General features: G+C 52.7%; 2 protein-coding genes across 9 annotated transcripts; one reads left to right on the top strand and one right to left on the bottom strand.

Annotated features, from left to right (window-relative positions):
- Positions 1–1,524: 1,524 nt before the first annotated feature.
- YIF1B (Yip1 interacting factor homolog B, membrane trafficking protein) lies at positions 1,525–9,621 on the top strand. 8 transcript variants are annotated; one of them, XM_053607500.1, is made up of 8 exons: positions 1,525–1,645; positions 6,041–6,279; positions 6,637–6,741; positions 6,879–6,957; positions 7,085–7,142; positions 8,164–8,319; positions 8,395–8,488; positions 9,274–9,621. In XM_053607500.1, the coding sequence occupies exons 1-8, from the start codon at positions 1,603–1,605 to the stop codon at positions 9,427–9,429; spliced, it is 930 nt and encodes a 309-aa protein (XP_053463475.1). In that variant the 5' UTR covers positions 1,525–1,602; the 3' UTR covers positions 9,430–9,621. The 8 variants fall into 8 exon arrangements, with proteins under 8 accessions (XP_053463475.1, XP_053463472.1, XP_053463474.1 ...); XM_053607499.1 differs by having other exon boundaries at positions 1,530–1,654; XM_053607504.1 differs by lacking the exon at positions 1,525–1,645 and adding an exon at positions 1,675–1,761.
- An 87-nt stretch (positions 9,622–9,708) lies between these two features.
- C10H19orf33 (chromosome 10 C19orf33 homolog) lies at positions 9,709–10,535 on the bottom strand. Its single transcript, XM_053607505.1, has 4 exons — positions 10,412–10,535; positions 10,191–10,297; positions 10,013–10,081; positions 9,709–9,875 (listed from the first exon to the last, which is right to left on the bottom strand). Exons 1-4 carry the CDS (start codon positions 10,431–10,433, stop codon positions 9,750–9,752), a joined length of 324 nt encoding a protein of 107 aa, XP_053463480.1. The 5' UTR covers positions 10,434–10,535; the 3' UTR covers positions 9,709–9,749.
- Positions 10,536–17,071: the final 6,536 nt, after the last annotated feature.

Raw genomic sequence — 17,071 nt, forward strand, 5'->3', positions numbered from 1 at the left:
AGCCTGTGAAGCAGAGAGAAGAAAAACTAAAGAAGATTAGTTGTCAGAGTTTTTTGCTTGCACAGTGTACCTGTGTGCTGGGAGTTGCTGGGAATTGTAGACTGTTTTTGATGGACAGAGCAAACCAAGTTGTGGCATGAGAACATTTTTATGAATTTCTGGGAAACTGCCTAAAGATTATCTTCAAAGAGAGAAACTGGTTCTTCTCATCTAACTTGTTAGGTGTCCTTTTCTCATTCTTCTTTTTTTTTTTTTTGCAATTTTTGGCCGGGGCCAGGTTTGAACCTGCCACCTCCGGGATATGGGACTGGCGCCCTACTCCTTTGAGCCACAGCACCACCCCTTCTTCTTTTTTTTAGACACAGTCTGACACTGTTGCCCCAGGCTAGAGTACTCTGGTATCATAGCTCACAGCAACCTCAAACTCTTGGGCTCAAGCAATCCTCTTGCCTCAACCTCCCAAGTAGCTGGTACAACAAGGCACCTGCCACAACGCCTGCAGTTTTTCTTTCTTTTTTAGAGACAGAGTCTCATTTTGTCACCCTCGGTAGAGTGCTGTCGCGTCACAGCTCACAGCAACCTCCAGCTCTTGGGCTTAGGCAATTAATTATCTTGCCTCAGCCTCCCGAGTAGCTGGGACTACAGGCGCCCACCACAAAGCCCGGCTACTTTTTTTTTGGTTGCAGTTTGGCTGGGGCCGGATTCGAACCTGCCACCCTCGGTAAATAGGGCTGGCGCCCTACTCATTGAGCCACAGGCGCCGCCCAGGCTACTTTTTCGGTTGTTAATAGAGACAAGAGTCTCGCTCTTGCTCAGACAGTCCACCTGCCTCAGCCTCCCAAAGTGCTAGGATTACAGTCATGAGTCACCGTGACCGCCCTAAATATTCGTTTTATTTATTTATTTATTTTGTAGAGACAGAGTCTCACTTTATGGCCCTCGGTAGAGTGCCGTGGCCTCACACAGCTCACAGCAACCTCCAAACTCCTGGGCTTAAGCGATTCTCTTGCCTCAACCTCCGGAGTAGTTGGGACTACAGGCGCCCGCCACAACGCCCGGCTATTTTTTGGTTGCAGTTTGGCTGGGGCTGGGTTTGAACCCGTCACCCTCGGTATATGGGGCCGGCGCCTTACCGACTGAGCCACAGGCGCCGCCCCTAAATATTCGTTTTAATACCTAAGGACTGTCAAAATCGTATAAGTGTTAGAACTTGCACAACTTCGATTAGTCCCTCGGAAACACAACTGAATCTCTTCTCCTTTCGAGCCCTTCGTGCTCTCAGCAACACAAATTCACCGCCAGTCTGTAGACAGAACTCCATTTCCCATCGACCTCTTGACACCTACATTTTCGATCTGTCCTACTCCGCCTACTCTTAGGACTGTTCCCGGCCGGCCCTTCTGCCGGTCAGGCCCTAACTCCTGCCTGATGGCAAATTTCCCCTCACTCCCCGCAGTCTCCGCCTCTTACGCAAGCCCTCCGTGGGGGCGTGGCGCACGCAATCGTGACGCCCATTGGCTGTCGCGTTGCCGGTGGGGTGTGGCTACGGGAGCCGGGCGGGCACGTTACGAACCTAGGCTGGGGCCACGGCAGCGGTGAAGGATGCACCCGGCAGGGTTGGCGGCGGCGGGGACGCCCCGGCTGCGTAAGTGGCGTACGTGGCCGGCGGAGGAGATCCGGCGGGCGGGGGCGTGGCGGGGCGGCGGTTGGCTAGGTCACTGCAGGTCGGGGGTCACGAGATCAAGGATCTGGAGCTTCGAGGTGTGCACACCGTGGGGATGCCAGGTCCGGGTAGGGGTGCGTTTTGGGGTGGATTCTTTAGGAAATTACTTTAGAGCAAAACAACTTGGGGGCAGGATGTTCTTGTGTGATGTGCAGAGAAACACGACTTTCTATCATTTGCAGTTAGCGATCTCCCCTCGCCTCTCCCCACCCTTCCAGGGCTCCCCAGTGCCTTCCGGCTGTCGTCCACGCGCCTTTCTGGCCTTCTGTGAGAGGACAGGGCCATGCTTACCCCTCATTTAAGATTTGAACCTGTATTTATTATACCTTTCGCCCTCTTTTCAAGTCTCTGAAATTATATCACTCCTTAAATTCTTCTTCTCCGTTAAGTGCGCTGGGCATTTCATTTATTCATTCAACATAACTTGCCCCACCTCTTTTTGTGCCAGGCCTCATGCTGGAATTTGAATAGCCAGTACAGTAGAAACACAGCCCTGGTCCTTGTTATGTTCCAGCTCAGAGCTTACTGGGAAGAGAGACAGTTAACTAGGAAGCAACCAATAATTTGGGGAGCAGTAAGGACTGAAGGGAATAATCCTGGATTGATTGAGGAGGCCTCTCTGTTCAGAGATAAGGTATGATGTGCTGTTCCTCCCTTTAGCCATTAATAGTTTCTGGTGGCTCCTGTGGTGGTTGATGCAGGGGATAGAACAGTGCCCAGTCTTTGCTCCTGTTCTCATGGAGCTGCCAGTACAGAGCGGAAGACAAGGACAGTCTAGAGTGATGGAGCTGTGATGAGAGAAGCAGAGGCAGAAGGGCTGGGCTGGGCTGGAGATGTTGTGGAAGCCCAGAGGAGGCAGGGAACCCAGCATAGGGGTGTCAGTGAAGCTTCCTGGAAAAGGGTACTTCTAATGATGAGGGATTACCCAGAAGAAGGAGATTTGTGGTAAGAGGGAAAGGCCAGGATCCTATGCCAGGTAAACAAGTAGACAAATGCATATACAGGGTGGCCATAAAGTTTGTGGGCAATTTAAAATACCCAGCTGTTTTAAAATGCACACGAACTTTACGGCTACCCTGTATATTTAGAAATTATGATGAGTGCTCAAAAAAGAAAAATAAGTCACTGGATATTATGAGAAAGAACCAGGTGGGGCAAGTGCTCTATATTGAGGAGTGAGAAAGGTGTCTCTGAGAAGGAAACATTGGAGCTGAGGCCCATGTGTGATATTGGCAGGTACTGATGGAGAGAAGGTGTTCTCAGATAATGACAGTGCATATTCCAAAGCCTGTAGGGGCAATGACTTTGGCAGAGTCAGGGGCCAATAGGAGGCCATGTGGCGGGAGTGTGGGAGTCCTAGGAGAGGTAGCAAATGGAGGTGATTGGTAGGGCTGGGTCATTCAGGGTGTAGTAGGTGTTTGGATTTATTCTGAGCACAGTGGGCACTGATACTAGGCAGAGGATGATGTGGTCTCACTTGCATTTAAAAGATCACTCTGGGCCGGTGGGGTGGCTCAGGCCTGTGATCCTAACAGTCTGGGAGGCCGAGGCGGGTAGATTGCTTCAGCTTGTGAATTCACCTGAGCATGAGTGAGACCCGCCTCTACTAAAAATAGAAAAACTAGCCTGGCATTGTGGTGGATGCCTGTAGTCCCAGCTCAGGAGGCTGAGGTAGGAGGATCACTTTAGCCCAAAAGTTTGAGGTCGCTGTGAGCTATGATGCTGTGGTACTTTACTCAGGACAACAGAGTGAGATTTTTTTTTAAGTAAAAGGATTACTCTGGCTACCCATTGGAGAGAAGGTTGATGGGGTTAAGAGTAGATCAGGAACCAGTTAAGACATTTAAGTCAGGTGGGAGATGACAAAGTCTAAGAGGAGAGGGTGCTGCTGAGATACTAATGATTGGTTGATTAGATGTCAGGAGATTCAGGGGGTTGGACACAAAAGTAAGGCCCCAGGGGCAACCAGAGGAAATGTCAAAAAGTGGCCAAACCTGGATCTGGAGCCAGAAGACAAGTAGTGGCTAGAGACAGCGCCCAGAAACTGAAAGCACACTGTAGCTGTGAGAGCTGGAGTGAGGGTGCGGTTGGCCTAGGTGAGAGGCAGAAGATGAGGGCAAGGATGGAAAATAGGTCAGACATTTTAGGAAGCTGAGAATTGATGTTGAGTGAGGGAACCCTTTGAGAGACCATCAGCTTCACGAAGGCAGTTTTATTCATTGCTGTATACACCATGGCCTGTAGCAAAGCCTAACACACAGGGGAAGTTTTTAGTAGATGTTTGTAGGGTAAACAGGTACATTAGGTGTCTTGCACGCAGAGAGCTAGAGGGTGGCATTTGGGGCAGTAGTGCCAAATGCTGCCCAAGGGCTTAGTCAAATAAGGTAGAAGAATAGCCTTGGCCTTGATAGCATAGAGGCATTTAGGAGGCCAGGTGGGAGCAGACCCCCAAACGTCAAGGCCTGAGGGAGCAACAGGGAGGCCGAGGAAGGGCTTGCAGGAAAGCTTTTAGGAAGCTGGCTCATCCGGCTAGAAGCGGGAGAGGGAAAAGGGATGTGATGTGGGAGGGGGAACTTTGGGAAAAAGCCTGGGGCCAGTGATGCTTGCTTTGGGATTGGAGAGACTGGGTCTGTTTTCAGGCTACAAATCATTGAGAAGAGCTTGGGGCAGTACTTGATAATAGGTAACATGGATTGACTGCTTTTTATTGGGCCAAGCAGTGAAGAGCATCACTTTGCCTCATAACAGCCCTAGAAAGCAGGACTCTCAACCATTCCATGGAGGAGGAAACTGAGATGCAGAGAAGTTATGACATGTAGTTTGGTTCCTGTCCCCTGTCCCACTGTAACCTTACCACTGGTCCTTCTGTCTGCAATAGCCCCTGGCACCTAGTAGGATCTCAGTCATTATCTTCTGTGTCACAGTGTTGCTGACTAGGAGCAGAGTCCCTGGAGCCAAAGTGCTAGGTTCAAGTCCTGTCCTCCCCATCTTCCCTATCTCAGTAGATGCATTCCATCCACCCCGTTGCTCCCACCAGAATCTGGGGAGACAGCACTGCTTTTTCCTGCTTCTTACCACACCCAACTGAGCTCACCTCCCAAGAGTTCGAACCCTCCTCCTCTGAAACTTGTCCATAAATCCGCCTCCCACCGTGCCCCACAGTCCTGTCAATCCTCTTGCTTCAGCCTCCTGAATAGCTGGGACTACAGGCACCCGCCAAAACACTCGGCAAGTTTTCTCTATTTTTAGAAGAGACAGGGTCTCACTTTTGCTTAGGCTGGTCTTGAACTCCTGAGCTCAAGCAATCCACCTGCCTCAGCCTCCCAGAGTGCTATGATTACAGGCACAAGCCACTGTGCCTGGCCAGAATCACCTTTTAAAAACTTTTGAAACCTGGCTGTTGACTTTGGGCAAGGATCCGAACTTCTCCAGGGCTCACTCTGTCATAGGAATGATAACACCATTGGCAGCACTGGGTTGTTATGAGGACAGCCTGGTAGGGAGGAAGTGGTCATCCAGGGCATAATTACTGCAGTATCTGTCAGACAGACCTGGGCTGTCCTCCTGCCCTCCACTAACTCAGTTTGGCCCTTTGCATAAGTCATTTGGCTGTCTGGGCCTCAGTTTCCAAATCTGTGAAATGGGGGTGGCTATTCATTCATCAGGTTTTTGTTGAGTGCTTGCTCTAGCCCTGTTCTCAGGCTGGGGATTCAGCTGGGAATGAGACACAGCTCGCCAACTTAGAGGGGCTCACAGTCGAGTAGAGGAGACAGCAAACAAATAAATATAACAATTTGTGTATCGGCTGGTATCGAGCTCACTGGCTGTCAGTGAAGCGGGGAAGGGGGATGGGGAATGCTAGAGAGGTGCAGTTGTAGATGGGATGTTGGGGAAGGTCCTGCTGAGCAAAGACCTGGAGGAGGAGAGGAGGGAACCACAAGCTTGTCAGGGGAAGAGCTTTCTGAGCATAGGCAGAGCTGGTGCAGAGGTGGGAGCATGCCTGGTGTGTTCACAGGTTCCTGGAGCAGATGAACCAGGGGGCTGTGGGAGATATGGACATAGGCTGGGTTTGTAAAAGGCTTGGCACAGGATTTTGTGGATAGTAGGCCCCAATATGTACCCCTCTCAACATCAACATCATCATCATCATCAGTGTTTGGATGGACAGATGGATAGACAGACAGATGGGCAGGTGGGTGGGTGGCTGGCAGGCAAAGCCCTCACCTGACAGCCTGCCTGACACCTGCCCTGCCCTGCACGGACGCAGGAGGGAGAGCTGCAGGGGGAATGAGGCTCTGCACCCCTCTTCTCTTGCAGCCTCGAAGCGGAGGATTCCTGTGTCCCAGCCAGGCATGGCTGACCCCCACCAGCTTTTCGATGATACAAGTTCAGCCCAGAGCCAGGGCTACGGGGGTCAGAGAGCACCTGGAGGCCTGGGCTACCCCTCAGCCTCCACCTCGCCACAGGCAGCCTTCCTGGATGATCCTGTGTCCAACATGGCCATGGCCTACGGGAGCAGCCTGGCCGCTCAGGGCAAGGAGCTGGTGGATAAGAACGTGAGTAGGGGCTCAGTGCCTGTGGCTCAAGCGGTTAAGGCGCCAGCCACATACACTTGAGCTGGCGGGTTTAAATCCAGCCCAGGCCCGCCAAACAATGATGGCTGCAACCAAAAAATAGCCGGGTGTTGTGGCAGGCGTCTATAGTCCCAGCTACTTGGGAGGCGGAGGCAGGTGACTCACTTGAACCCAGGACTTGGAGGTTGCTGTGAGCTGTGATGCCACAGCACTCTACCCAGGGTGACAACTTGAGGCTTTGTCTCAAAAAAAAAAAAAAGAATGTGAGTGGGCCAGGGTTGGCGGGAGTAGGGGGAAGGTGTGGGACGTGGGCCTCAGGCTTGAGCTCTGCCTCCCCAGATTGACCGCTTCATCCCCGTCACCAAACTCAAATATTACTTTGCTGTGGACACAATGTATGTGGGCAAAAAGCTGGGCCTGCTCTTCTTCCCCTACCTGCACCAGGTCAGCACCTCCCCCAGGGGAACGTGGGTCTTGGGGGGAGCCAGCCTGTTGGGGTTGGACCAAGCCAAGTGTGAGGGAGGGCCTGTAAGCAGGGCAGAAGGGGCCTGGCCCTGGGGTCTTGCCCACTCTCCCCACAGGATTGGGAGGTGCAATACCAGCAGGATACACCAGTAGCCCCCCGCTTTGATGTCAACGCTCCGGACCTCTACATTCCAGGTTTCTCCCTTCCCTCTGCTGCCCTGGCACCCTCTCCCCTCTGGGTGGGCATGTCTGAGGCCAGGATTTCGATGCGTGGAAGCCCAAGATGGCCCTTCCTCCTCTGACCAGTGTTTGTTTTCCATAGCGATGGCTTTCATCACCTATGTCTTGGTGGCTGGCCTTGCACTGGGGACCCAGGATAGGTAAGGGAGGCCTGGAACAGGCAGAATAGAGTGGGGTTTGGGGGCCAAGGGGTGGTCAGGGAGGTCTTGGTTCCCCTCTCAGAATAGTCCCACCTTACTCCCAGTTGGCCTAAGATAGTCCTCAGGGCCATCCTCGAAGTTACTCTCAGCATCACCCTTGCCTCTTCGCTCCCTTTCCTACCCACATGCAGCCTGTTACCATGCCCTGTGATGGGTGACCCTCTAAATCCATCCTTCCACCACCAAATCCTTCCTCATCCTTACTTTCTCCCAACTAGCTGGCCTCCATCCCCTGCATCCCTGCATCCCTACTAGAGCAGCAGCCAGGGTGGCCTTGTCCGACATGCAGGCCTGGCCACGTCCCCACCCTGCTCCCCCAAGTTTTCCATGGCTTCCCAGTCAAGCCTGGGACTCCTTCCCACTTGGTCCCCAGGTCCTTCTTCCATGTCTCCAAGGAGCCCAGTGCTGCCTTCCCAGGCCTGCATGTCCACTTGCCCTTGCTCAGGAGTATGTCCCTCCCTTGCATTACCTGCCCAGCACTTGCTCATTCATGATGCCTCTAATCTGATGTCACTTTCCCAGAGAAGGTTTCCTGCCACCACCATCCCACCTCACTCATAATGCCCTATTCATTTCCTTTGTGGCACTGAAAACATCTGTCATTAGAACCTGTTAGTTAATTAATTAATTGGTAAGGCCTAGATATGGCAGAGGCCAGGGGCCTTCTTCCCTGACCACCTCCTTCCTCTTGAGGCCTCAGCTCAGGTGTCAGCTCTTCAGGGTAGCCCTCCCTGCTCCCTACTCCCTGCCTCCTGACTGGGTCAGGCACAGCCCCCTCTGGTTCCAGCCAGACCCCTTTTGGTGTCACTGTCTGGGAACACATCTGCCTTCCTCCTCAGAATGAGATTTCCATGAGGATAGGGCCCAGATCCACTCAGCCACTGCCAGGTCTCCAGCCTGCCCCCAGGCAGATGATCAAGGTCTAAGGTAGCCAACCCAGTGACAGCCTGGTTGCCGGCAGGTTCTCCCCAGACCTCCTGGGGCTGCAGGCAAGCTCGGCCTTGGCCTGGCTGACACTGGAGGTGCTGGCCATCCTGCTCAGTCTCTACCTGGTCACTGTCAACACCGACCTCACCACCATCGACCTGGTGGCCTTCTTGGGCTACAAATATGTCGGGTGAGTCCCCCCACCCTGCCTCCCAGCCCCTGCCCTCAGCTTCTCCCTCACTCCAGTCCTCTCTCTCTCCCCCAGGATGATTGGCGGAGTCCTCATGGGCCTGCTCTTTGGAAAGATTGGCTACTACCTGGTGCTGGGCTGGTGCTGTGTGTCCATCTTTGTGTTCATGGTGAGGCTGAGGGTCAGGCCCACTGGGGAGAGTAGGGGTTCCTGGAGGCATCTGAGCAGAGGATGTCAGATGGGGAGTTTAGACCAGAGACACACTGCTGAACTGAGAGGGGTTGGGACAGCTGTCGAGAGCTTCCTGGGAGAGGAGAAGCAGCCCAGGCTGTGAAGGGCTAGGTGTACCCAGCATGTAGGCTCCAGGCTGGGCTCCCACTCTCCTTGCTCCACTCTTCTCTCACAGTGGGCTTTCCTGCCACCCCTCCCCAGAGGGAGATTCTCTGAGAGCCTTCCACTGGAGTGGGGTGCTGGCCAAGAACAGGGTTGACCCTGGAATCACTTCCTCTCTTTAAACTTCAGTTTCTCCTTTTGTGTAAAATGGGATGATAGTAATTCGCTCAGGGTCCTGGGAAGAGGGGGGCAGAGCATGTGTAAGAAGCAGAGGGCAAACACTGGGGCAGGTGGGCCAAATCTGACCTTCAGAAAGACTGACTTAAGAGTCATCATTTATTTATACCAGTTTTTTTTTTTTTTAATGGCATTTCTGGCTAGTCTTGAATAATTATCTGGCCAAGGGAAGAGAGGGTGGCAGCAGCTGGGAGGGGCTTAGTGCCCCCTCACTCACTGGTGGGCCTTGCCTCTCATATTTTGCAAACAGGATCTGGGGAGGAGGAAGTCCTGACCGTCTGGCTAGGAGCAAACACATGAGGGCTGCAGAGGGGCAGGGACTTGTCCCGGATGGAGGGCTCGAGGGTCAAGTTCTCCGCTCCTGTCTCTCCCTTTCCCACCTAGATCCGGACGCTGAGGCTGAAGATTCTGGCAGAGGCAGCGGCCGAAGGGGTCCCAGTGCGCGGGGCCCGGAACCAGCTGCGCATGTACCTGACCATGGCCGTGGCGGCGGCGCAGCCTCTGCTCATGTATTGGCTCACCTTCCACCTGGTGCGGTGAGGGCGCCTCCCGCTGCCGCTTCAGGGCGCCTCTCTATCGCCTCACTCCTCTCCGCCCAGGTCCCAGGTCCGCCCAGCCTGGGCCGGCGCCGCCCCCGCCCCAGGCCCGCCCTCCTCTGCAGCGGGGCTGGGAAATCTGCGGCTGCTTAGGCGCGGCCTCTGTTACAGAAACAATAAACCCTGATGGGCTTGGCGTGGGGAGCCTGTCCTTGGCCGCGCTGGGCTGGGCAAGGAGCTGGGGACGGGCGGGAGGGGCAACAATCTTAATAGACTGCAAGACTTAGGCGTAGAGCAAGGTTTAATGCGCCCAACTCAGGCCTCTCAATGGGGAGCCTTTATCTTGCCCTTCTCCTCCTTCTTGCCCTTCTCTTCCTTCTTCTTCTTCACCTTGGGCTTCTTGACCTTGCCCGGGGTGCTTTCATGTGGCTTGGAGCCTGCCACATGGGGCTGTGGGACCCGGCGGGTGGGAGAGAAGAAAGACAGTCGGTCTGAGACTGGCAGCCCACCCCCCACTGTGCAGGATGCTGACCTTGTCACCTCCTTTGGGCCACAGGACACAGCCTGGGGGGAAGGGAGCCCCTTACCTTCCTCTGGGAGTCCGAATCGGAGTCACTGGAGCTGCTGCTGGAATCTGAGGAGCTGTTATGGCCCACCTGTGCAGAGGTGTGGCAGTGAGGGGGGTACTCAGCCCCTCCCAAGTTGGAAGCCCAGGGTACAACCTCTCCAACCCCTCAGGATGTGCCCAGTGATGGGGTGACTTACCTTTGGATTCTGAGCTGCCCCTGAGTGGCCCTGAACTTTGGGGGGACTGTGCTTGAGGTTTCCCTCCTGGTTGGCCCCACCAGGCTTCTTGGAAGTGGATTCCAGGGCTGTGGAGAGAAGTTAGGTGGGTGGGCACAGGTGGCAGGGAATCCCCCTTGGAGTACCCCCAGGCTTGAGTCTGGCCCCTGCACCTCAAGGGCACCCACTCCCCAGGAGCACACCTGCTGTCAGGTCGAACTCCATGGTGTCTCTGGACAACCAAGAGGACCTGGGCAATGCCTGGAGGGCAGGGGAGGAGCAGCGGGACCTGCCCGCCCAAGGAATGCTAAGCTGCCCCACCAGACCTTTGTCCTGGGTCGTTAACCCTGACTCACCGCCCCTCCCTGCACCACTCACCTTTTCCTCTGGAAAGTGGGAGAGGTGAACATTGACTGCCTCACTCCAGCCTTGACGAACAAGGGGGTTCTGTGGATGGTGTTCTGGTAAGAGGGACTACATCTGTCATCAGCTTCCCCTCAAAAGTCAGATGCTTGTTCATGAAGAAATGTGAGGGAGGGTGCCACCCTATGCCCTCCTATGCTGTATAACACTCTGCAGTAACACTGTGTGCACTTCGACCATGCCAGGCCCTAATCCTAGGGCTGCGGGCTTTGTAACTCACCCTCATAGCCCCTCTGTGGCAGGGTGAGAAACAGTATCTGCACAGCTGAAGAGCATAGACTTGGGGCTAGCCTGCTGCATTTGATGACTAATTGTGTTATTAGCATCTGCGTGACATTGGGAAAGTGGCTTCCACTCTCCGTGCCTCAGTTTCCTCGTCTGTAAATGACAGTTGCCCCATGGGGTTGATGTGAGAGTCAAATGGGTTAATTGACACAGGGTGAGTGTTTATAAAGTAATGTGTTTGAGCCAGGCATGGTGGTTCATGCCTTAATCCTACCACTTGGGAGGCTGAGGAGGGTGGATTGCCTGAGATCACAGGTTCAAGACCAGCCTGAGCCAGAGCAAGACCTCTAAAAATAGCCGGGCGTTGTGGTGGGCGCCTGTAGTCTCAACTACTTGGGAGTCTGAGGCAAGAGAATTGTTTGAGCCCAAAAGATTGAGGTTGCTGTGAGCTGTGATACCATAGCACTCTACTGAAGGATGACAAAGTGAGACTCTGTCTCAAAAAATAAAAAAAAAATGTTTGCCTGAGCCATCTGCTCTGATCTCTGCGAAGCTAAGTGTCCTTGAGCAACCCTCTCCAGCCCTGTGCTGCCAACAGTAGCTGTTCAGGTTGCAGGGAGTGGGTGTTTCAGCTGAGGCAAGTGGCTGAGGCCTGGGGATGATAATGAAAATGCCATTGACACACTCAAACACCTGCTGCCTGCAACCCATAGCTCTACCACACCATCGCCTTTGTCCTGCTTTTATTTTATTTTTTGAGACATAGCCTCACTCTGTTTCCCTGCAGCTCACAGCAACCTTAGACTCTTGGGCTCAAGCTGGGACTATAGGTGCCCACTACAAGGCCTAGCTAGTTTTTCCATTTTTAGTAGAGATGAAGTCTCACTCTTGCTCAGGCTGGTCTCGAACTCCTGAGCTCAAGCATTTCACCCACCTTTGACCTCCAGAGTGCTGGGATTACAGGTGTGAGCTGCTGTGCCCAGTCTCCCTTTGTCCTGCATGCTGTCAGGTATAGGCCATGCCTGCCACTCTCTGCAGTTATGCTTACTCCTATTTGTTCCTTCACGTGTGTTCACTGAGGACCTGCTGTTAATCCAACACAGTTTAAATGCTAGGGGCACAGAACTGAACGAAATCAGCAAAAATTCCAGCCTCATGAAATTGACATTCTAGTGGGGGATACAAAATAAATTGTATATGACCTGAGCGGCTTCAGCAAGAACAAGACCTCATGTATACTAAAAATAAGATCTGTGTTTTTTTATTTTACTTTTTATTTTTTATTTTATTTTTTTTGAGACAGTCTGACTATGTCACCCTGGGTAGAGTGCTGTGGCATCATAGCTCACAGCAACCTCAAACTCTTGGGCTTAAGTGATTCTCTTGCCTCAGCCTCCCAAGTAGCTGGGCCTACAGGTGCCCACCACAATGCCCAGATATTTTTTTGGTTGCAATTCAGCCGGGGCCGGGTTTGAACCCGCCACCCTTGGCTATTTTTTTAGAAATAGGGTCTCACTCTGGCTCAGGCTGGTCTCAAACTCATGAGCTCAAGCAATCCACCCACCTCGGCCTCCCAAATGCTGGGATTGCAGGCGTGAGCCACCGCACCTGGCTACTAAAAATAGAAAAACCAGCTGGGCATTGTAGTGGGCGCCTGTAGTCCCAGCTACTTGGGAGGCTGAGGCAAGAGGATCACTTGAGCCTAAGAGTTTGAAGTTGCTTGTGAGCTATGGTGCCAGGGCACTTTACCTGGAACAACAGAGTAAGACTCTGTCTCAAATAAATGAATAAGGGTGGTGCCTGTTGCTCAGTGGGTAGGGCACCGGTCCCATATGCCGGAGGTGGCGGGTTCAAACCCAGCCCCAGCCAAAAAAAAAAAAAAAAACAAATAAATGAATAAAATAAAAATAAAATGTATGTATGTTAGGAAAAAGGAAAAACAAACTAAATGTCGATCAACTAATAAGTAGATACTCAAAATGTATATATTGATAGTACATCTATATAATTGAATACTATTTAGCAATATCAAGAAACAAGTTTCTGAAACATGCTACATCACAGAAGAACTTCAGAAAGATTATGCTGAGTGGAAAAAGCAGGGGACAGTGTATTTATCTTACAATACCATTTATATGAGACGATTATAAAAGGCAATTATATTGGCCAAGCACGGTAGATCATGCGTATAATCCTAGCCTCTGGGAAGCCAGGGCAGGAGGATCACTTAAGCTCATAAGTTTGAGACCAGCCTGAGCAAGAGCAAGACCCTGTCTCTACTAAAAATAGAAAAATTAACAGGGCATCATGGTGGGCACCTGTAGTCCCAGCTACACGGGATGCTGAGGCACAAGGATTGCTTGAGCCCAGGAGTTTGAGGTTGCTGTGAACTAGGCTGAGGCCACAGCACTCTAGACAGGGACAACAGAGCCAGTCTCAGTGTCAAAAAAAAAGAAAAGAAAAGAGAAGAAAGAAAAAGGCAATTATATAGACAGAGGTTGCTGGGAGTTGAGGGTGGGAATGGGAATTAACTGTAAATAGGCATGAAGGACCTTACTGAGGGAAAGAAAATGTTCTAGAATTGATTTACAGTGACAATTGCACCACCTGGCAAAGGTGAAGAAGAAGGAAGAGGGTGGATATAGTAAATCAAAGGTCTTTGGTCTCTACCAGGTGCAGTGGCTCATGCCTATAATCCTAGCACTCTGGGAGGCCAAGGAGAGTGGATTTGCCTGAGCTCAGGAGTTCGAGACCAGCCTAATTAAGAAGTAAGAGGGAGGGCGGCGCCTGTGGCTCAGTCGGTAAGGCGCCAGCCCCATATACCGAGGGTGGCGGGTTCAAACCCGGCCTCGGCTGAACTGCAACCAAAAAATAGCTGGGTGCTGTGGCGGGCGCCTGTAGTCCCAGCTACTCGGGAGGCTGAGGCAAGAGAATCGCTTAAGCCCAGGAGTTGGAGGTTGCTGTGAGCTGTGTGAGGCCACGGCACTCTACCGAGGGCCATAAAGTGAGACTCTGTCTCTACAAAAAAAAAAAAAGAAGTAAGAGGGAGGCGGCGCCTGTGGCTCAGTGAGTAGGGCGCCGGCCCCATATGCAGAGGGTGGCGGGTTCAAACCCAGCCCCGGCCAAACTGCAACCAAAAAATAGCCGGGTGTTGTGGCGGGCTCCTGTAGTCCCAGCTGCTCGGGAGGCTGAGGCAAGAGAATCGCGTAAGCCCAAGAGTTAGAGGTTGCTGTGAGCGGTGTGACGCCACGGCACTCTACCCGAGGGCGGTACAGTGAGACTCTGTCTCTACAAAAAAAAAAAAAAAGTAAGGAGGCGGCGCCTATGGCTCAAAGGAGTAGGGGGCCGGCCCCATATGCTGGAGGTGGAGGGTTCAAACCCAGCCTCAGCCAAAAACTGCAAAAAAAAAAAAAAGTAAGAGGGCGGCACCTGTAGCTCAGTGAGTAGGGTGCCGGCCCCATATACCGAGGGTGGTGGGTTCAAACCCAGCCCCGGCCAAACTGCAACAAAAAAATAGCTGGGCGTTGTGGTGGGCGCCTGTAGTCCCAGCTGCTCGGGAGGCTGAGGCAAGAGAATCACATAAGCCCAAGAGCTGGAGGTTGCTGTGAGCCGTGTGACACCACAGCACTGTACCGAGGGCAGTAAAGTGAGACTCTGTCTCTACAAAAAAAAAAAAAAAGAAGTAAGAGGGAGACCTCATCTGTACAAAAATAGAAAATCTAGCCTAGTGTTGTGGTGGGAGCCTGCAATCCCAGCTACTCCAAAGGCTGAGGGAAGAGGTTCACTTGAGACCAAGAGTTTGAGGTTGCTGTGAGCTAGGACACCACAGCACTCTACCCAGAGCGACAGAGTGAGGCTCTCTGGGAAATAAAAAGATCTTAAGTGCTCTGGCATCACAGCTCACAGCAATCTCCAACTTCTGGGCTTAGGCAATTCTTTTGCCTCAGCCTCCCGAGTAGCTGGGACTACAAGAACCCACACCACCACCCAGCTATTTTCTTGTTGCAGTTTGGCCGGGGCCAGGTTCAAACCTACTACCCTCGGTATAAGGGACCAACACCCTACTCACTGAGCCACAGGCGCCACTGGTCTTGCTATGTTATTCAGGCAGGTTTTGAACTCCTGGCTTTAAGTTGTCCTCCCACCTCAGCCTGTGTGGGAGTTACAGGCATGAGCCACCACACCTAGCTGGATCCCCATGTTTTTTTTTTTTTTTGAGACAGTCTCACTATGTCACCCTCAGTAGAGTGCCGTGGCATCACAGCTCACAGCAGCCTCAAACTCTTGGGCCTAAGTGATTCTTTTGCCTCGGCCTCCCAAGTAGCTGGGACTGTAGACGCCCACCACAACACCCAGCTATTTTTTGTTGTTTGGCAGACCTGGGCTGGGTTCGAACCCAATAGCTCTGGTGTATATGGCTGGTGCCCTAGCAGCTGAGCTACAGGTGCTGAGTCTGGATCCCTATGTTTTTTTGTTTTTGTTTTTGAGACAGACCCTCAAGCTGTTGTCCTGGGTAGAGTGCTGTAGCATCACAGCTCACAGCAACCTCCAACTCCTGGGCTCAAGCGAGTCTCCTGCCTCCGCCTCCCAAGTAGCTGGGACTACAGGCGCAATGCCCGGTTGGTTTTCCGTTGCAGCTGTCGTTGTTTGGCAGGCCCGGGCTGGATTCGAACCAGCCAGCTCAGGTTATGTGGCTGGCACCTTAGCCGCTTGAGCCACAGGTGCCGAGCCTTGTTTTTGTGTTTTTGAGATAAGAGTCTCAAGCTGTCACCCTGGGTAGTGCCATGGCATAGCAGCTCACAGCAACCTCCAATTCTTGGGCTTAAGCGATTCTTTTGCCTCAGCCTCCCAAGTAGCTGGGACTATAGGTGCCCGCCACAACACCCAGCTATTTTTTGTTATAGTTGTCATTGTTGCTTAGCTGGCCCAGGCTGGGCTTGAACTCGCCACCTTTGGTGTATGTGGCTAGCGCCATACCCACTGTGCTACAGGCACCGAGCCTGGATCCCTGTTTTATGTGAGACAATTGAGCCCGAAGAAGGTGCAGTTGCTTGCCCAAAGACAGTGGGCCATTAAGACATGGAGCAACGCTGTTACCTTCCATGGCCTGAAGGTGTAATTAGTTTTTTATGCCCACACTAAAGTTGCGGGGTGGATGAATGAGGTCACAGGGAGACCTGGCCTGGTCCTCCAGACTCCCATCCATTCATTCCGTATTATATTTAGGACAGCTTTTAGAGAGAGGCTCAACAAGATAGTGTCACCTTTTTTTTTTTTTGGAGAATGAGTCTCACTTTGTCACCCTCAGTAGGGTGCTATGGCATCATAGCTCACAGCAACCTCAAACTCTTGGGCTCAAGCAATTCTCTTGCCTCAGCCTCCTGAGCAGCTGGGACTACAGGCACTCACCATTATGCCCGTCTGTTTTTATTAAGAGACAGGGTCTTGCTCTTGCTTGGGCTGGTCTGGAACTCCTGAGTGCAAGCAATGAACTTGCCTTGGCCTCCCAGAGTGCTAGCGTGGCCCATGTGATCTTTCTCTATAGAAAAGCTTGAGCTGATGGGAGCCCAGAGTGGGTGAGTGCACGTTTCTCAGGAAACCATCTACAGACCAAGCTCCTTCCATCTTCTTGCCCTGCACCCTTCCCAGAGTGTGCCCCAAGAACCTATGGGATGGTTCGCTCCCACCATTGTGTTTTTTTTTTTTTTTGTAGAGACAGAGTCTCACTGTACCGCCCTCGGGTAGAGTGCCATGGCATCACATGGCTCACAGCAACCTCCAACTCCTGGGCTTAAGCAATTCTCTTGCCTCAGCCTCCCGAGTAGCTGGGACTACAGGCTCCTGCCACAACGCCCGGCTATTTTTTTTTTGTTGTTGCAGTTTGGCCGGGGCTGGGTCTGAACCTGCCACCCTCGGCATATGGGGCCGGCGCCCTACTCACTGAGCCACAGGTGCCGCCAAGTAACCCACCACTGTGTTCTTAGGAAGGGAAAGGGCAAGTGGAGGCTGGGCATGGTGGCCACGCCTATAATCCTAGCATTCTGGAAGGTGAGGAGGGTGGAGCTCAGGAGTTTGAGACCTACCTTAGCAAGAGTGAGACCCTGTCTCTAAAACTAGCCAGGCATCGGGCGGCGCCTGTGGCTCAGTGGGTAAGGCGCGGGCCCCATGTACCGAGGGTGGCGGGTTCAAACCCGGCCCGGGCCAGACTGCAACCA

Source organism: Nycticebus coucang, chromosome 10, assembly GCF_027406575.1.
Source record: "Nycticebus coucang isolate mNycCou1 chromosome 10, mNycCou1.pri, whole genome shotgun sequence".
Taxonomy (NCBI): domain Eukaryota; kingdom Metazoa; phylum Chordata; class Mammalia; order Primates; family Lorisidae; genus Nycticebus; species Nycticebus coucang.